The following is a 21,894-nucleotide window of genomic DNA, read 5'->3' as shown; positions in this document are numbered from 1 at the left end:
GACAAGGCTGAACTCGATCTGCTAACTTAACTTGCTTTACGTCCCGCTTAAGCCGTCAACCAGAGTTGGGAAAATTTTAATTGCATGAACAATTAAAGATTAACAAATTGATTAATTCGTAATCATAACTACAACAACTAACAAGTGGTCAATTGTATATTGTGGAAAATTACAATTAATGATTAATTGTTAATTCTAGTTTACTACAGTTAATAATTAATTGTAGTTCACTACAGTTAAATAATTAATTGTTTAATTGTAGAGTGCTACAATTAACAATTGTTTACAACTTTATTACGAGCAATAAATTATTTACTGCTAGCTATATGACTTTTCTCGAAAAATCTTATAGCTCCAGCGAAATTTCCTCAGAAAAGGTATATTTAAATTAAAAATTCAAAAATATTTTTTTTCCTTTACTAATAAATGTCTAAATAACATCTGAGAGAAATTTCAGAAATGTATCTTAATTAGTACATGATTAAAAAAAAAAATAAATAAAACAGAGAAGTCTCTGAGACCTCACGTTCCATTCTGTATTTCGCCCTCACTTCCCCTGTTATAGGTTAAACTAAAAACAATGATTTACACAAACTTTAAAACAGGGCAATTAATAATTTAATTGCAATTAATTTAATTTCAATTACTTTTTTGATCAATTAACAAGGTAAATTGAAAAAATAATTGATTAATGCCCAACACTGCCGTCAACTATGAGCGCTATCTACTGGAGTAAGTGTTAATCCACTGGAGTTAGGGTTTAAAATGGCAACAATCAAAATATCACCAAACAGGCAATGCCTTCGTTCAAATATTGAAGCAATTTTGAACCCGTATGACGAGGCGACTTTCTAGTTATCCAATAGTTACGATTTCTAAAGTGAGATTACTTAAAAATCCACACTTTTTTAAAAAAATCAAAAAGGATGTTTACCCTCCTTTAATGTTTAACAAGTGGATATTGATCCTGTGCTTTCAATTTTTGAAAGCACAGAGAAGAGAGAGAATGAGAGGAAAAAAAAAAAGCTTTTTTGGTAAGTCTAAAAAACTTTTCTTGGGATGGGGGTGACCCGCCCCTCCCCGGGGGAGACACCTCAACTTAATTTCAGAGTTTATAAAAATTGAAATATTTAAATTCTGAAAATTTTCCCGAATTCAGGGGTTGTGTGTGGGGGATCATATTGGAGATGGTGATCATAACCAAAGGTCTGGCCAGAGGAAATTTGGGTCCGTTAACGGACCCTTCACAAAAATCTGATCAACCAAAACGGACCTTTCACAAAATCCCGACCAACCAAAACGGATCCTTCAGAAAATTCTGATAAACAAAAACGGATCTTTCACAAATTGTTTATTGGAAGAGCAAATCTCAAATCAAAATAACGTGACAATGTTTTGGAACCTTTTTTTAAAGTTAAATTAGAGGTATCAGCTTATACAAAATCTGCTAATTTTGCAAAAGAAAAAAAAAAGGAGCTCTTGGCGTTGCTCTTGGCTCCTGCAAGCAATAAATAACTACTAAGGCCAAATAAATATAATGCTTGTTGTTGGTTTCTATGAAAGAGATTAACAGCTGAAAGTCAGTTTTGGTTCATAATTTTGCTTGTTTGTTTTATGCAGCGGTGTTGTATGCAAACTTCTCTGAAAAAGTCAGTCGGAAGCACTTTTCTCCCCCGAAAGCACTTTTCTCCCCCGCTCATGATTTAATAAACAATAATATACAGCAAAACTAACTTAGAACTGTCAAGGATAGTAGGAATGGGGAGGGGGGAATGTGATCGCTTCAGGTAGGGTTACAAACTTAAAACTTAATCGCCACTTAGCGTCTGCGATGTTTAAAGTGTTTATCACCACCTAGCGTCTGTTATTTTGGAAGAAAGTTATATGGGTTTTGATTTTTCGATGCTAAAAAGGACAATATAATTTTAAATAAACTCTTTTATTTATCGAGTTTTTCTTTAGATGCCTACATTTTGAAAAGCGCAATCTTTCTACATTCGATATGAAAAATCAATTTATTCTTTTTTTATGCTAACTTTGCTTTATTAGGATGCAAATAAATGATATCTCTTTATTTTTGTAGCAAGGCTTATTTTAAGTTTTTTAAAGTGGAATTCAATTTTCTTTTAGGAGTCAAAAATATTAATGCTGAATCGATGGTTCATTTTTTATTTTTTTTAAAATTCAAACTGTGGGCCCAGGACATTAATGATATGTTTATCATAGGACTATGAAGTGCAATTAAAATATATTTTATCAGAAATATTTATTTTACTAGCGCTCTTTTTACTTTTGATATTTTCAGTTTGAGGATTGCGATCTCTTTGCATCTGCTATGGGAATCTGATTTTTTCGAATTTTTGATGTTTTGTACGCTTTGTTTAAGAGGTAAACAATTTTTTTTATTTTTGTAAAAATCATGGAGTTTATGAGTTTTAAACAAAATTCTGTGTTTTTTAACAATGTCTTGGGCTCAAAAAGTAAAATGCTGAACCCCTGCCTGAATTTGTTTATCATAGGATTCTAAAGTGCAATTCTAAAATAATTTTATCAGAAATATTTATTTCACCAGCCGTTTTTATACTTTTGATGTTATCATTTTGAGGATTGCGATCTCTTTGCATTTCACTGGGGAATCTGATTTTTCGATGTTTTGTTACGCTTTGTTAAGAGGTAAACAATTAAAAATTTATTTTTGTAAAAATCATGGAGTTTATGAGTTTTAAACGAAACTCTGTCTTTTAACAATGTCTTGGTTCGAAAAGTTAAATGCTGAACCCCTGCCTGAATTTCTTTATTACAATTATTTTAAATACTATACAAACACATTTCTAGAATAATTTAACATAATATAGAATGGTAAATAAATATTGACTTGAGTAGTGTGCCCATCTCCCAGACAGAGATGCCGCCCTCCCGTACCCCCAATACTCGAAAAACACTCAAGAATGATATTCTCAACAGAAAAGAGGGAAAAAACTCAACATTAAGTGTCAATGATGCAGTTTGCGCCATCTCGAAATTAAAAAATTTCGTTTTTACAAAACAAAAAATTTTTTTTTTGCAACATTTGATTTTTTACAAAAATAATTGATTTTTCACAAAAAACGAACCCTGTGAAAAATCCTGGACAGACCCCTGATAACAGCATTAGGTTCTAGATTGAATTCAAAGTGGACAAAGTTGAAAATTTTATGCTTGTGCCCAATTTCAAAAAGGACAGACCCCTGATAACAGCATTAGGTTCTAGATTGAATTCAAAGTGGACAAAGTTGAAAATTTTATGCTTGTGCCCAATTTCAAGCAAGCGGCTTTTGGTCAGTTTAAGGAAAGTCAGAGTGCAGATAGGCTCCAATGCTGTAAGGCAAGATGAAATTTTAAGTATTTGGTACGGATTCGGAAAAGGGAATTGGAGCAAAGGCTAGCAGATAACATTGATGGGAATCCTAAAAGATTTTCTGCTTATGCTAATTCTGGGAAAGCTTGAAATAGTCAAATTGGGCCATTGGTTGATGAGCAAGGAAATTTAATCCAAAACGATAGGGATATTGCAAATGTTCTTAACTTTTTTCCCAGTGAGTTTAACAATAACTGTATCTTAACAGTTGACACTAGCAAGAGACAAGCTATTACGAAGCTTGAGGATTGTTTTCCAGGGAGGAGGTTCTATTTCATTTGAAAAAAATTCAAGCAAGTAAAGCTCCAGGACCAGATAATATTTATCCAAAAATTTTAGTTGAATGTGCAGAAGAATTAGTGGATGTTAGTTTAAATATTTTCAATGCTTCTTATAACTCAGGGACAGTGCCAGAGGACTGGAAATTGGCTAACATAACGCCGCTCTTCAAGACAGGGTCTAAAGATAATGCTGGGAATTATAGACCTGTAAGTCTGACTTCAGTGGTTTGTAAGATTCTCGAAACTTTGATCAAAATTAAGATTATGAATTTCTTAGACTCTAATACAGTGAAATCTGTGTATAACAATACTGTCTATAACAATAAACTTGTCTATAACTGTATTTTCCTTGGTCCCAGAAAAATGTCACCATAAATAATCAAACTGTCTATAACGATAACCTGTCTATAATAATACTTTTTTAGGCCCCAACAGTATTGTTGTAGACAGGTTTTACTGTAATCTGTTGACTAGTTTGCAGTACAGGTTCAGGAAAGGTAAATCGTGTGCTACTAATTTATTGCATTTCTACGACAATGTTATCTTGGCTTCAGATAAAAGTGTGTGTATGGTGTTTATATTGATTTTCAAAAAGCTTTTAAGATACCGCATGTTGCTCTTCCCAACCAATTAGCTGACTGGAAGGAAACATTGTGAGGGAAAATCATTCTAAATGGAGTGATGTTTTGAGTGGGGTTAATCAGGGTTCAGTTTTAGGGTCTCTCTTGTTTACAAATGCTCCATGTAAACCATGGAAACAAAGTTAGTGGGTTAAGTCAAAACTTGATTTTCTAAAAAATATGCATAGTGAAATTCATTTCACCAAACTTTCAAAGATCGAAATTTTTTAATTTTTAATTAAATTGTAGCGACACTAAGTAAAGTTGCTTAATATTTTCCTCAAACTAAATTTAACAGTAAAAATTAAGACTTAAGCTTTTTAACAAACAAAAGACTTCTTTTTAACAAACAAAAGACTTCTTTCAGAACCATCATTTCTTCCGGTTATTGAGGTACCTCTTTATTGAGGTTGTGAGAAGCAAAGGGATATGAGGCAAATTCAAATACCAATGGTAGATGAACCTCTCCTCTGTCTTGGTGCAAGAGATAGTATTAGTAGCCCTGGAAGATACTGTTATACAGCATGATTTGCAAAAAATTCAATGAAAGCCTAGGGATTAATTGAATGCTTTTAAAGATAAGGCCTACCAAGTACCTTATCTTTAAAAGCATTTTACCCAAAACTTGAGAATGTCCACTTACTACCCCTACTTCTCACTACCTCAATTGTTCTAACTGCCTTATTGTAAATAGGCGGTTGATGCACGAGAGTAGGGGGTCAAAAAAGGTGTGAGGGAGAGACTAGGGGGTTATATTATAGGTTATCAATATCATTATTTTGATTATCCTCGATATAGTATGAAAACTTACAATGGATAGTAACAAACTATGGAATAGTGAAATTCTAGCTATAACCTTCGTAAAAGTACAAGGGACAGCTGCTCCTCCCACGTATAGATCACATCTTTCCTTAGAACACCTTTTGATTTTTAAAATATAGGATGATTTTTTTCTACACTTACACTTGAGTTTTAACCCAAAGGGATGTAAAATAACCTCTGCTAGGGAAAATTACAATAAATCCTTTTAAAAGCATTAGTACATCTTAAAACAAGCTTTTGTATTCTAACACAAGATAGTTAGGTACTGAATGCAGTAGAAAATATGGAATACAAAATTGAAAATTTACTGATCTCGTTCTTCATACATCCCTCCCTGCGTACCCATCCATGTTCAGATTGTTTCATTGAGTTTCGACTCTTAAGCAGGCAGCAAAAGCTGCAATTGAAGTTCTTCTTTGTTGACATGTTTTTTTTGTATATGTGTTAAATGTTTGTAACACCTAAATGCCGCCTTTAAACTAAGAACTAGCCTTTCTAGATAAAACTGCTCAAATGTAATTTCTTTACGTAAGTATTAACGTATGACGCTCTTCATACAAAAATATATGCAGTATCTTGTGCTTTTCATTCATTTCTACCCAGGAATTTTTTCGTGCCGTATTAACTTGGTGAGTTCTATAGAACTATGGCAGAATGGAAAATTTGCCAATAAAAAGAAATTTTATTGGAATTACTGGGTAAAAAAAGTATCCTCCAGAGGTAGGTAGGCACAGTTTTTGAATTAAAGTTCAATTATTATTTGTCCTAATGTCTAGCTTCCCCGCCATAATATCAGATTTTAGATAACTTAGAGTTGACCGGATATAGCAATTTACATAACCAGTGCTTTATTTAGATTTCATACCTAGAATAAGCAATTTTAAAACTGAACCCCCCCCCCCCCTTTCTCATATAATCAGATTCAATAGTCATAAAGTTTATAACAAAATAAATCTGCTTATATGAACACAGTTTTGGGAAAAACAAGAGCATGAACTTTGGGGAAGGGGGAGGCTCATCCCCCTCTAAAGTGATACCCTATCGAATATTAGGTGATGCTTAAGATCCGGGAACTGCCCCCTCTTTAAACTGAAAACAATCTATTGACTAATAAAGCCATTTTTAAGCGTTAGTTTATTGCGACCACCATTGTTTTATAAGGACACAGAATAGTTCCCCATTAGTCACCCAAGAGGACATGCTCTTCTTCCAATTATTGAGGAGCTCTAATGCTGATTGTCTGCAGAATGTAATTTAGTAGTTAGGAAGCATACTGAGGATATTATCTACATTCCTTAAACCAAAAATCTATTTAGAGGAAAAATATAGGAATGTTAAAAAAGAACTAAATCAAAACAGAATAATTGGTGTCATGTTTTATAAAGTCTTAAATGTAAAACAATCGTTAGAACTTTAATGTTCATAATTGAGAGTATAAATCTTAATATTTTGGTAAAATTTGATAGTAAAACTAGTACTGAAAATGAAAGTTACTGTCACTACAGTGGTTATTTTACTTAATATTGCTAGAGTTGTAATGTGTCAGCTTTTCAATGTGAATGTAAGATTATGGCCACCAGTCATGCAACCGCACATGACTGGTAGTAAAGAACTTTACGATGAATGTATTTAAAAACAAAATTTTATTATGTACCTATGGAATATACATAAACTAAGACAAATATTTAACTTCCGAATGTGATGCTTGTGCGGTGTAGTCGCGAAATGTTTCAGGGGACCTCTGGAGGATGCTTACATTCACCACTGCACAGACAACCTCAAGGATTCATACCTTCACCCTCTTCAATGCCTTCTCCTGCATCTTCTTCACCTTCTTCATAAACTTCTTCCTCATCAACCTCTTCTTCTGTAACAAAAAATTATACAAAATTTTACAACAACAAAAAAAAAAAAAAGAGACAAAATGTTACTTGCATTTTCAGATATTGTCAGTTTAAAGTCAATATCTGTTTTTTTTTTTTTTATCGAGAGGGAGTCAGCCTAGTTGGAAACTAGGGATCTGGCTTTCCAAGCAGTGCGGAGAGGGTATGTGTTTTGAATTAAAAATATTCAACCGAAGGCAACATGCGATCCTTGGCTTATTTTTTTCTTCTATCTTAAATGCAGGGGTGATTGTAACTCCATGGAAAAATACCTGAACTTTTTTTTTCAAGAAGAAAAAGTGGGGCATATATATACACATTACGTGTAGGTACACATCATATTATGTATATAAATAATTTAGATACCTAGTTATTTGTTGGGGTTAAAACTCGAAGTTTTATTTGAACTTCATACGTCCATGACCATGTGCATGGTGGGAATTAAATTCTTTTAATTTTTCTCATTTCTTAAAATTTTTCAAAGAATGTTTTATTTTCCTCCTATGTATCTGAATCCTTAACCATTAATTACATTCATTTACTAATACACTAAAGCCTAAAACACCAGCATTTTTTAATGATTCCTGGTTTCTTTTATGAGTACTTGTAGAAGAATGTTGCATTGCAATAATGCTTTCACACCATCATTAGCATATGTAAAGGGCTTGTTGCAAGAAACAAAAAACCAAAATCCAGCCCTCTCAATTTTTTTACATTATATTTCAATCTTTTCATTGTAGGAATCCACTCTGTTTAACCATTCTTAATTAAACTTGTTCTTCTTTTCTGCATCGATGAAGCCAATATCTTCAGATTTATCCAGATACCTCATTTTTTAAATGAGAACATGCAAAGTTCAAATAAATAAATTTATCAAACAAAAATGTAGCCAAATGAAAAGAGTTAACTAGTAAAATTTAATTAAACAAATTTATATTTACTACGAGCATATTAATAACAATAAAGTATAATTAGAATTAGTTCAATAACAACAGAACGCAAGCAGATAAAGATCATAAACCAGAGTATAAAATAAAGAAAATCAATTCCTCCAACAGCCATAAAGAACAAAGACAGGAGTTGAAGCTCTTATCACTTTTCTCTTCCTACATTCCCCCACTTTACAAAACATGACCGTAGCTTACGCTTTATATTTATACCAAATGTCTTCTATTTGGATCTTTTCGTTTCATTAAACATCGCCCTAAATTTTACTAAAGTGGATTTTTCTGAAAATATAGATGTTCCGGTATTTTCGAAGATGAAGATACCGGAATTCAAGATGAAAATACCGGAACACAATCACCCCTGTAAATGAAAAAAACATGAACAGGGGGAAAAGTAGGAGGCGGAGACTCCTTGTAATCCCATAACACTTAAGCTATTCCTTTTGAAAAAATTTGGCAGTAATTTTAACAATTGATCTTTACAAACAGCACAAAAATAATCTATTGTGTGTGGTTTGTGTTTTTTAATATCTAAACAGGATATTAAGAAGTTTTGATGTTACATTGACTAATTATAACTTTAGGGAGTAGTTTTGTTTTCTTTTGGAAGCTTATTACAGGATCAATTATTCACTTTTTAAAAATTAATTCATACATAATCAAGCATTCAAAAAATATTTAATTCCTCATTAAAGTGAAACAGCTATTTTAAAAACATTTCACTAAAATATACTTCTGAAAAATTTATTCACTTTTTGCATACGAAATTGAATTGCTGGATTATGAAACTGAATATACATATAAAAAAGTTTTCATACCTTCTCCTTCATCTTCCTCATCTTCCCCATCACCTTCCTCTTCCACAACTACTACAGAATCATCAACTTCTTCATCCTCACTAAAATTGTTAAAAAAATATTTGTATAAATTTTTGATTGTACTACCGATAATGAAGAAAACAAACCAATACTATGTTCTTCACTGAAATCAAAATATGTTAAAAAACTGAAACTATCTTAAATCTCCTCAAAAACTTAAAATTTCTCAGCCATAAACCTTTCCTCACAAAAAAGGCCTTCATCTTAAACAACAAAACCTTGCCCGTTGAGGGAGCTAGAATTTAATCTTCGCTGCAACACTCAATTATATGAATTTTTCATATTTTTAGAGAAAAATCTTTTTCATTAAACACATTGAAAATTTAAGGTATTGAAAATGAGAACGTTTTGTTCAGTGAGAGAATATGCTTTTCATAGTGAGAACTGAATATACATAATGTATGTATATATTTGATTATCCTTTATCCTGGCATCGGAACTCAAAATTTGGTTAAAAAACTTCATAATGTTATTTCAGGATCAAAAGAACTTGAAGTTGCTTTATTTAATCATTAAAATTCCAAAAAAAATTACAGGTTGTAAAGCCTAATAAACCATTAGAGAAGCACCATAAATATTTGAACGCTTTTTTAAGTACATAAAAAATGTAACTATGTCAAGTTTCAATACAATCCGAGACAGTTGGGAGTTGGACTACATTTTTTTTTTTTTTTTTGACTGACTTTTGAGCAATTCTTTGGTAACGGAATAACAGATCAGAGCAAATTTATAAGTTTTTATTGGACTAAGTTATTATTTTTAAATTTATCATATTATGCATGTGTAAGAAGCATATGCACAGTAAACAAAATTTGCATTTAAAATATTTCAAACAATCCATATAATTTTTTGAAATTTTGTAATGCTTGGTATTGGAATTATAGAAAAAAGACCATTTTTTCTGTAGTTCAATTGCCAACATGTTATATAATTAAAAATATTTGCTGCTGAGAATATACTCATTAGTTAATATTTTTATTTTCAATTTAAATGGATGTAATTAATGGAATTACATCTTCCTAAACTTTAACTTTTAAAATTCAAATTTTATTTTTAATAAGAAACAGAATAAATATTGCTTACATTTTACTTTACATTGTATATTCTTACAAACTGATTATTTTGCAATGGATTAATGACCCCTGCGATTAATTTGTAGTTCAGAAATTGCCATCAAGACATCTTTTTCTTTAATATGATCACAGTAATCTTGAGAAGTCCAGATAAAAGTGTCCCCATTTTGCTTTACAAATTTAACATGCTGCCTAGAAGATATTTTTACATCACTTGCCCTAAGTAATGATAATGATGTATAGTTTCCCCTGTCTGCTTGAAGAAGCAGGCGTATATTAAACTAAAACCCATTGGCCATTATGAATTGGCAGTTTAAGATCATTTGTAGACACACAGAAAGGTTTGGGATTAAAATTATAACATGTACCTATATAATCACTTGAAAGAGTTTTTTTTTATTTCCAATAAATCTTTGCTCATAACTTTAGCATAATGCACATCGCGCACATTAGGAATGGGTAAAATGTTTTCCCATATTTTATTATACTCTTGCATATTTTTTTCTATTTCTTTCCTGACACAGTATAATATGGTAATTTTTTCACATTTTGATTTAGCCACACCGAAAAAATCAACACCCTTACCACGGCTCATGGCGAAAAACTCCCAAGTGATATTTCTTTTCAGATGGGAGAGAGCACAAAGCAAGTACTTTTGTTTAAATTAACTTGATGCTCCATGGGAAAAAATACTACCTTATCTTACTGTGCTTTTAGTTCCTGAATTATCATTTTCGAAAATATTAAAGCATATTTATCATGGGATACACGTATATTTGAAACGATAACAAAAAAGGGTACATTATATCAGAATAGTTATTTTAGATGACAAAAAACCTTTAACCACAACAAGAAACAATCTAAATTTGTTTATATATATATATGCCTTTACAGTTACCCGGGAGTTTAATAACACCATAAACAGTACAATGTAATTCTGTTACCACTTTACTTCTTCAGTGTACCACTAAGAAAAAAAAACAGAATATTTAGTTTTCAATTATATTATTCCTAGAATAAAGAAAACTTACATATCATTACAGTAACAGAATTACATTAAACCGTTTAACCGCCGAACTATTGACGGATGATCAAATTTGAGTAATTTTTTGAAATTATGTCTATTTATGTCTAGTAAATACAGAAATAAAATAAAATTTCCAGAAAAATTTTTTTTATTATGATTTTCAGTGTGTTCCATTTTTGGAACATTGGCGTTTCGCATGAAGTTTTTTTTTTTTAGAGAATTTTTTTAAACTAAGAGGTTTTGAATGCGGTTTTTATCTTAGCATACTTTATTGCGGAAAAAATAATATTTGAAATTGCATTTGTGTGCATATCAGAATTCAGAAAATCCAATACAGAAATATCTAATGCCCATCATATGAAAGGAAGCGTTGCTGGTGAAGTCGTTTGTCGCAATGGAAACATTTCCTAGTCTTATTTTTTTTGCACACCGCGCAACGTCCTTGGGATGCAGATACAATATAATGTCCGCCAGACATTCTTGACCGTTTATGTAAATGACAACTAGGCCCTGGAGGACTTTCCACTCGTACTTTTCTTCTTAGGAGGCGAGTTGTTATTTCTCTTCGGAACTCTAAATGCTTCACCTTGACTTCATGTAAATCACAATGAAGTAACCAACTAGCTACAACTGAAATATTCAGCGCATTACTAAAAAGATTCCACCACCATTTTTTACTCCTCAAATGAGGTCTGTAGCTCCCTAAAAGTTTATCCAAGACGTCCACACCCATTTCTTCATTGTATCTCTTGAGAAGATGAGGTTGTGGCACATCTATCTTGCATTTCTGCGCATTTGAGTAACATTTTACAGATGCAAGTGGCTCATGTGTATAACAATTAGATGCTACTGTAACCACTGCATTATCTTTCTAGCTGCACATGTACACTGATCATCAGATCGATAGTCAAAATTTCCGCGATCTTCTTTAGAAAGGGCTTTTTTGGATTTCCGTGGACAATGGCCAGTTCGGTTTTCACGAATTGTTCCTGTTGCTCGCACACTTTTTTTTTTTTTATAGCTGAGAAATTAAGTCATATGATGTAAAAAAGTTATCAAAGTATACTTCATGCTAAGACGTGTCAGTCAAAACTGATAATAGATCATTCACAACTCTGGATCCTAATTGCACATCAGGGGATCCTTCTTTTTTGCCTGAATAAATCTCCATGGAATATGGGTATCCACTTGAAGAGCACAGCATCCAAATTTTGAAGCCGAATCTTATGTGTTTTCATCTAATAAACATTTTACATGAATGCCGACCGTAGTAGGGAACCATAGATTCATCTATGCTTAATTTTTCATGAAATACACCAAATTGTTGAGGGTTTTTACACAATTCTTCGTAAATAAGGAAAACTTTTCTTAGTTTGTCATTTTGTTTTAATTCATGGTTGTCCATGAAATGAAAGTTGTTTTTTATTTTTCGAAAACGATTTTGAGGCATAACTGTTAGTACAATTGGCACAGATGTATCTTCTGCACTGCTCCAATACATATCTTCAGAAGGAACAGAATGGTACCCACTCAATAGCAACAAACCAAAAAATTGTAGGATTTCATCTCTGTCAACATCTATTCTTCCTCAGTGATATTGCCTAGTTCATCAGGGGGTAATTGGCATATATCTACATCTGACAAATCCGAATCTGACAATGTCTCTAAATAAGCCACAGCTTGTTCTACAGTAAGAAATCTTGTAGACATTTTTTAACATTTATGAACAGTTGGTATACATCAAACAGAATTTCCTTTCGCCCGAAAACAAAGCTAGCGAATTATTGAACTGCATTTAAAATATGAAGAATAAAACTCCCACTAATATTATTTTTTATTATTACGTGACAATGCAGCTGTCCGAGCAGGTGTGGATTCGGAGCTGTGACAATGTAGCTGTCCGAGCAGGTGTGGATTCGGAGTCCGTCAAACAGAAGACTGTTATTATTTTCTTTGCTAACGGAGTCTGTCAAACAGAAGACTTATTATTTTCTTTGCTAACAGAAACCTCATATCCTTTCAAAATATAAACTTACTTGGTTTTGCCAACATCTACATCAGAGTACATTCAAAATGAGAGAAAAAAAAAAAGAAACATATATTACGGAAAAATGAAATTTCCCCTTGGAAGTCGAACGATTTACTTCTTGGAAATTTGACTCCCTAAAAGCGCCAATGTTCCAAAATTGGAACATGCTATTTTGAAGGCGTACACCTTTCGGAAATATCATTGTACATTTCTACAAGCATTTTAAAATCATATATTGAAGTATTTTTCACAACTATAATAAATATCATCACATTTTCTGAAAAAACCAATTTTTGGTAAATTTTATAAGAAAAAGTTGCAAAAAGCTAAAAAACACTCATCTTTGAAAAATCGCAATAAATAATTGAAAACATATAAACAATCAAGCAGGAAATCAAAAAATATTTTGAAATAAGACTAAACTGTGTTAAAAAAAACTTGTTTATTTTAACGTTATTTCTTGGGAAAATTTTCACTTAAATATGATGTTCCATTTTTGGAACATTGGCGGGTAAACGGTTAAAAATTCCCTTCACTATAATTTATTAATAAATCTAATTAAAACATTTTTTAAAAAAATTCTAACAATATTTCTACTAAGAATAATCTGTTTAGCATGCAGCAGATTGCAAACAAATAAAAATTAACCAAATTTTATCATTCAAGAGCTTAAACTATTTGCTCAATATGTTTTTATAAACTTCACTAATCTGCATGCCTGTTTAACCTTGTCTGGAATTTTAAAAAAAAAATCTAATAAATGAAAAGTGTATACTTTTAGCTACAAAACTCGAAAATTTGATAAAAATCTGAGCTATTATAGCTTTTGCTATCCATGTTCTGTTCTCAAAGAATTGCCTTTTTGCATTTTTTCAAAAATAAATTTAAGAAATAAAAATATTAATGATATAATGAATAAAATAAGCAGATATTATGTAGCATGTGGAGAAAAACCTTCCAACATTAAAAATGATCAAAAATATTTGCAGTATGCAAAAAAATTAAAATCTCAAACAAGGCATGCAATTTTGGGCAAAACACGTGTTTAACATCATTGGCACCCAAACATACGTTTTCGGCGGGGCAGTTTTTTGGGGCAGTTGGTTTAAAGGGAAGCAATAAAAACCAAACCCACATTTATGTAAGAATTAATACAGTGGATGCCGGCTAACTTAATTAAGCAGTGGTCACTGTATTACAAAGTCAGGATTACAAATAACATCCCTCACCCTCCAAATGCTGGTAATGCCTCTACCGTGATAAAGCTAGAGTGAAGGCATTACTTAGTTTATACTTCTATTATGATGATATATTCATATTGTGTCTTACTATTCCTTGATTTTTGTTGAGAATAAAAGCCATTTATGCACGAAAAGATTACGGTGGTCCCCCCCTCCCCCCAAAAAAACTACTAGAGTACAAGGGCATACTGGCAGTACATTAGTCAATTTCTTAAAAATGTGGCAGAACCAACTCAATTTTGCAAAAAATGTGACCCACGGCCATTCTGAAATTATCAATTCAATTATAAACAGCTATTGACAGCTAAGGTAGATTTTAATAACTGCTCACTTATAAGACTATTATAAAATGCTATAGCAAGAGAAAAATTATCAGAATTTTTAAAACATACCTTTCATCTTCTTCTCCTTCTAAACCATTTTCAACTTCTATGTCTGGCACTAAGAAGTACTGTAGAGGATTTGGCCACATATCGTCTTTTATTACCTGAAAGAAATTACCTTATTAAAATAATTTCACAGGCAAAACAAATATTCAACAAAACAAGCAAACACAAATCTCATAAAGGAAACAAAGAAATAAAATAAAAAAAAAAAAATTACCCAGTTTTTTATAGTCATGTACAAAATGCCTTATTACATTTTGACATAATTATTAAAAACCTAAATTTCTGTCCAAAACCTGCCTAAAACTAATAATGACAAATTAGGACATTTTATTAAATATTAGCTCATGTATGAACTATTTTCATTAGTTTATGGGAAAAGCTCATTACAAAAGAAAAAAGTGTTAAACATGTTTAGATAATGTACTATCATTTGAATTAAGGGGCATTCCAAGGTATTTTTGATATTTATGTAGAGTCCGTAACGTGTCCTTTTTTGCCATAACTTTTTAATTTACTGTTTAATTAGCATATTATTTTATTTTGATCTTTTCCTACCAACACACCAGCTCAAATTAAAATTATTTGCAAATCAAACGGTAAATTAAAAAGTTATGGCAAAAAAAGGTCACGTTACGGACTCTACATAATGTCAAAAATACCTTGGAATGCCCCTTAAATAATTATCAAAATCAGATTTAAATCATTTCATTTTAACTATCAATGCTCTGATAAGCAACCTAGTTTTGCTGCAGGTTTTTATTAACCATGTTTATATGCAGCAACTATTTTATACAGGGTTTCATCATCCACAATGAGGTTAGATCCCAATAAGTGGAACCTATGTATTGATTTTTACAAGCATCCTAGTTGCATAAGAGTAATTTGTGCCAAGACTAGAAACAATGTTCTAAACTGCAGTTGTGGAGATGATAGGTGTTTGCTTGTTTCAGTAATGAAAATTCTTTGCAATGCTATAGTAAGGCTATAATATTGTAATTCATTGAAAATTATAACTTTATAAGGCTTTTTTTTTTTGTTATTAATTAAACTGTCCCAAAATTGTATGGAGAAATTTCTTTTTTGAATTTCAACTCGCATACTATGTATTCTTGTGACATTTGATGTAAATAACTGCCTTGCAAAATTTTAAATTATTTGAAGAGTATTAAGTATCAGCTCAACCTAATTTATTGAGTAATACTTCTGTTTTTTTTTTTTTTTTTTAATTTTCACAAAATTCACACAACACAAAAGCATTTTTTCTAGTGCTTTTCTTTTAGTAATTAGCAATGATTTCAATCTTAACTATTTTTCTTTTTGCTGAAATTACTTAAATTTTTTTTAACTGCAATTTTACCAATTTTCGGTTTGATTTTCTACTATTTGAAAAATGAGTCAATGCTGATTTCTTCTTCATTAGTAAGTTGCAAATTAAAATCACTTTCAGTCCAGGTATGAACATCAGCTTACAAAAAAATTAGTATAAAAGTTTTATTACAGTAAACGGATTCCTAGTCTATTTATTCTGTAACAAAATCTATCAATGGTTCATTCTGAAAAGATTTGATATCTTTGACTTCTAGTCTTTGAAAAACCTTTTCAGATTTTGGTCTCTGTAAAGCTTTAGCCATGGCAGTCTTTACCTTCATTGCAGACACTACTTTCCTAGCTTGGGTGTAATCATTTTTTTCAGTCCAGGTATGAGCTTCAGCTTGTAAAAAATGAGTACTAAGTTTCATTACAGTAAGTCTGTTCTATAAGCGCACTATCAATTTCTTTATATAGTTCTAGTATTTGTAAAAGATACAAGTCATTATATGGTGCATTGAGCCCCATTTTCATACATTCTTGTCATGAGCAGACTTATTCTTTTTAATGCTTGGACCTTATATAATGCTAGCTTGAATTCCTTATGAAAACACAAAATCTTCAGGCAATAAATGTCTTTTGCCATCCATCTTGCATGGTGATAAGCACCAGGTGAACTAAACATACTACAAGGAACTTGATCAGCATCGCCAAGAGCAATCAGTTTAAGTTCCAAAAATTCTAAATAATCTCAGCGAAGTTAGATTTCCTCATTTAGTACTTGCCTTAATAACTGTACAACATAATTTTGATTATTCTATAACCACTGCTTTCCATTTTCTTATAAAACATAACCAGGAGCGTGATCAATTATCAATTGATTCATAGTTTTCTCGGTTTATGAAAGGCCAATATTTTTTAAATCAAGCAAAAATGGCAAGTTGTGGTCCTGATGGAAAGAATAGTTCAAACATACTAGTAGGCATCACATACAAGAAATTTTGGCTATGTCCCAAAAATAACAGATGCTTTTGAAACTCATTCTGAATTAAGAAACTTAACTATAACTTAAAATGAAACTTAACTATAAAAAAATAATAGAAACTAAATCAAAAATGAGAAGAATGTAAGCTTTAGTTTTCGTACAAAACGCTAGCATGCAATTTTAACTTTAGAGCAACAAAAAGTCAATTACGAAATGGCAGTGTTCTGCTTTATATGATGGCGGTTAAAATTAAGAGGTTCAGAGTTTTGAAAACACTGAAGTTAACCAGAACGGATTGTTTTTAATATAAAAAACATAATGTTTAACACTTTGTTATGCTTTAGATAAACTAATGAAAAACAAAACCATTTTTCTGTTGAATATTTATTACATCACACATATTTTGTATGAAAAAAGCCCCCCCCCCCCCCAAAATGATTTTGGAATGTTCATGAGAGATGTTAATTTTAAAATATTTGGTTAAAATTTTCACCACACCTTTAAAATGTCATTTGGCACAGCTTAAGTTGGTAGGCACATTGATTTTCGAATTTTTTTTTTTTTGTTTTTTGGGGATAGTCTAGTATTAATGTTATGTTGTTTAATTCAATATTTATTAGATTTGAGATACACTGAACACCATATTTTGCAGAGTACTGAATATCTGTTTAAAATTTCAACTGAATATTAGGCAGAATATTGAATACCTAACAAAAACTTCAACTGTAATTACCAGTAGTTATATTTTATAGCAATTAAAAAAAAAAACTTTATTTTGTGAAATATAAATGCACTTGCAGTTAACATTCTAAATTTACCTAAAGTATATTTAATTAAAAACAAAAAATCATTCTAAAAGCAAAACAAAATAGTAAATGACCAATTTATGTTTATCTGAACTCATTCCAACTAATTGATGATTTGTCTTTCTTTACGCTGTCAGCAATAAATCATTTTTTACTGTAGGTTCGTATACATAAGAGAGGGATATTTTATTATATGGGGAAATACTCTTACTAATCTTATAACTTTTTTATTTTTTTTTATGTGTGATATTGTTACTTATGTCTTTTTGGAGAAGAAAACTGCTTATGGAGGGGGGAACTAAAATTCTAAAAACACTAACAAAGTAGGGCTGTAATTTTTTGGTGCGTGCGTATGTTTTTTTTTTTGGAAGGAGTTGCAAATAAAGGATTGGCAAAAATCAGGAGGATACTGAATTACAGAATGATCTTACTTTCTATTAAAAAAAGGGGGGGGGGGAGTATTCTTTTTGTTTATTTTTAAGCAAAAATTTGGGACATTAGTTAACACAAAAACATTAACTAAATGATTACTAATGTGGGCAATATCTGTACTGATAGGAATATTTTTAGGGTTATAAAAAAAAGAAGAAAATCGTAAATTTTGGACATATTTCGTAGCTTATGGCTGTAGTTTTGTAGCAGTTGGTAGTTCTGGTTCCTTATAAGGTAATATTACAAAATATTTGCTCAAGTACCCATTCCCTTGCATAACATTTAAAAAAACTCCATTACAGAGAATTGCTTGCTGTGGTTTTCAGAACATCTTTTTTTGCAACCTGTGCAGAACATGAAGGAACATTTGGTGCATCTCTAGTTCTAAGTAAAAATAATGCAGATGATTAAAAATGAAAATCAGGTTAACACCAAATTATGAATTAACTTTTTTTTTTGTAATATGAAACTTTTTTAAACATTTTATTTACTTCTGCAATATCATCTGCAGATGCATCTCCATGATCAGCAAACCATGTGAAAAATGTCCTTGGCTGTTCATGGGCTCTTTTTCTGCTGTTTTTCATTTGTGCTTGCCTTTCTTTATGCCTCTTGGTGAGATCCATGCCTTCCTTCCATTTGATAGGAGTAGACTGAGATGCTGGGTCACCTAATTTTTTTTAAAAGAAACAAAACAGGGTCATACAGTGTATCTGCTACATTTAAAGTTTTTAAAACCATGACTTTCCCTAATTTTTGCTTGGTACTTTCCATGACTAACAGAATGCAATCTTTCGAGAAAAACATCGATGATAGATTAAATTGCAACCATCTGATCTATGCTTTGAAAACATGTTTATGGGCAGTTCTCAAAAGGTGGAAGCAAACACAGACCTCAACTTTGAAGCTTCAACACCAAATAACTTTCATTTTAATAAACTCAAAAATTTGAGTTAAATTATACTACTGTATAGAGACAAGAATTGGCATAAATTATGGAAAAAATGTTCTTCAGATACCTTTAAAAAAATATTTTCTTTGCTAAAAGGCAAAATTTTGGACATATCAAAATGTTAACTGAGCAAATGTTTCCATACGTTTCAAAAAAAGGGGGTTAAGGTAAAATGTTTCAAGAGGCTTAAATTTTCACATTGCTGGCTCTTTCGACAGCGGCATGTGCTAGTTGACATGTTTAAATACACGCGTTCTTGAAGGGACATGCAAGCCAGGAGCTAGTCAATGTTAACAGTGAAGCTTGCACATTTTTGCTCTCTAACTTCACAGGTGCAATGTAAAAAACAAAACAGCTTCATCTTCATAGTTGTGTTCATTCATTTTTCAAATACATTTATTGACATCTTAGCGCACTTTAAAAAAATGCACTATGTGGTTTTAACTTCTATTCTTAAGCAATTATATGAATTAATATCAAAGAAGCAAATAATGCCAATAAAGATCTTAAACAACTTGTATAACTAAATATCTACTTAAAATCTAATAAATTTTGTTAAAACTACCCATAGATATAGCAGTTTAATATGTTGCAATGAAATAAATTCAACTTTTTCAAATTTCATTTCTTTTCATGAATTCAATGTATGGAAAAGTAAATTAAGCTACACAAACATGCATACAAAATAAATTATAACAAATAAAAGTATTTTATCAAATATTAAAGTTAAGAGATATCAGAAACATGATGCAAATTTCACTGTGCTGGAGACAAAACCATAGCATATTACAAGTCATTACTGATTTTTTTTACATGTACAGGGATAGAAGTGACATTTGCCAACAAAAATATAGGAAAATATAGGAATTTTCTGAAAAAAATATAGGAATTCGATGGAAAATATAGGAATTTTCTGCAAACAATATAGGAATTTTTCGAAATAATATAGGAATATTTTGAAAAAAAAAGGATATACAGGAATTTCGATAACAAAGCTCGCCAGTATGACATTTTTTTTCAAAATGCAATACTACTATTCGATTAAAAACATGTAATTACACTACCTGACATAAGTGCAATACATACGCATAAATAAGTCTAAAAATACACACAAAATCAATTTTACAAACAGTAAAAGAGTGTAAAACTGTAATTTGTACTAAACATATTAAGGCATACTTCATTAAAAATAAAAAAAAATAGACCAAACTTTTTGTAGATGAACACAAATCTTTCTTAAAATAGTTGTGTCACTAATCTAATTTTTAATGAAAGATTTTGCATGATCCGATACTGCGATGGGCAAGCTGTACAGTAGAATGAAATTCGTGAAGTTCTGTTCTAATTTATGTTATCACTTGACAATGCAGTAAAAGCCAAACTTAAAGTTTTATAAGTTGTTGAAACATGTGCTATGCTGAAATCAAAGTCACATGTCACAGTAATATCAAGGGTCAATCCAGGTTTCATTTTTTAAGTCCCCGTTATGCGAAAAAGCAAAATATTTTTTGTGAATTTTCTTTATTTTTGTGAAAAAGAAATTATTGTGAATTTCCTTTTCTTTTCTAGAAAAAAGTGTTCAGGTAAAAATTTAAATGTATGGAAATTAAAAATTTAAATGTATACTGTGTTTTTTTTTTTTCAGAAAAATCTCTGATATGATACTTTTTGACCATTTTTCCCCCCTGAAAATCCTGACTTTTCAGTACCAAATTCGATCATAGTTGAAATCCACGATTTCCCATGACTTTGAAGGACACCCAGTAAAATATATATTTGATTTAGAAATATTTGGTCATTAAAGCAAAATAATCCAGACCTAAAAAACTTGGTGGCCACCACTGTCCCAAAGTTTTAAAGTACAAAAAGTGAGGGGGGGGGTTAGTTTTTACTACTTTCATAAAAAAAATTAATAAATAGAACCTTGCACTTGTTTACAAAAACATGCATTTTGGAAAATTTAAGTTAAAATAGGTTTTTAAATTACTTCAAAATAAATAAATGAGAAGTCGTTAGGAAACTGCATTTTAGTAATCAAAACCGTTTCTTTAAGTTCATACCAAAGCCTCCAAATCAATGAGGATCGAATGCAATTGTGCAGATAAAATTTCACTTTTCTAGAAACTAATGCAGGGCTCCCAACACATTTTAGTTTTAGAAAAGGGTAAAAGAGGACCAATTTCAATCAAAAAGAGGAATAAAGAGGACCAGTTAGGATTAAAAAGAGGATCTTGAGAGGACCATTCATTTAAACACAAGGAAGCATCAAAAGGCAAATTAGCTGCCTGCTGCTAAATCCCTGAAAATAATTTGTTAATTAACCATAATACTGATTTTTAATGATACGATTCCTTTATCACCTTCTGCACAACTGATCTTTTTATCCATTGAAAAATATTATTTACACAAACATTTGGATGGGAGGGGGGGGAGGCACTTAGCGCAGCACTTAAGGCAGCCTCCATAGAACTAAATGGGCGTAATGATACATTTTGAATTGAATCAGGGATGCTGGTAGTCTCACTGAAGGATAGATGAAGCTGTGCTTCATCTTTCTATAGTTTAAAATTATTTTTGTGTTTTTCTGTATTGTAATGCTTCTTTAATAGCATTTATATCCCTTCTCCACCGATATGAATCCATCACACACCAAACAGATCTACTGTATTGAAAGTTTCCCTAAAAATGTCTGAAATTCTCAATCACAAAGAGAAGCAGATCACATGAGGCATAGTTTTGCAATTTTCATATTCAAAGTATATTTTCAAGAATCATAAAGCTTACATAAAAAAAAATCCATGATTGCAGGGCCATGAGTGCTTTG

At 31.2% G+C, this 21,894-nt stretch overlaps 1 protein-coding gene across 1 annotated transcript in view; it reads right to left on the bottom strand.

The window, feature by feature from the left end:
- The window catches only part of LOC129230652 (protein SET-like), a 41,505-nt gene that overhangs the window by 6,321 nt on the left and 13,290 nt on the right, over positions 1-21,894 (bottom strand). Inside the window, exons 3-6 of the mRNA XM_054865068.1 lie at positions 18,610-18,788; positions 14,591-14,685; positions 8,769-8,848; positions 6,913-6,987 (exon numbers count right to left, since the gene is read on the bottom strand). Of these exons, the coding sequence (XP_054721043.1) occupies positions 6,913-6,987; positions 8,769-8,848; positions 14,591-14,685; positions 18,610-18,788 (429 nt within the window). The remainder of the gene's footprint in view (positions 1-6,912; positions 6,988-8,768; positions 8,849-14,590; positions 14,686-18,609; positions 18,789-21,894) is intronic.

Source organism: Uloborus diversus, chromosome 9 (assembly GCF_026930045.1).
Source record: "Uloborus diversus isolate 005 chromosome 9, Udiv.v.3.1, whole genome shotgun sequence".
In the NCBI taxonomy this organism is placed as follows: Eukaryota; Metazoa; Arthropoda; class Arachnida; order Araneae; family Uloboridae; genus Uloborus; species Uloborus diversus.
The sequence above is the reverse complement of the archived record's forward strand: the minus strand, read 5'-3'. Positions and strand labels throughout refer to the sequence as shown.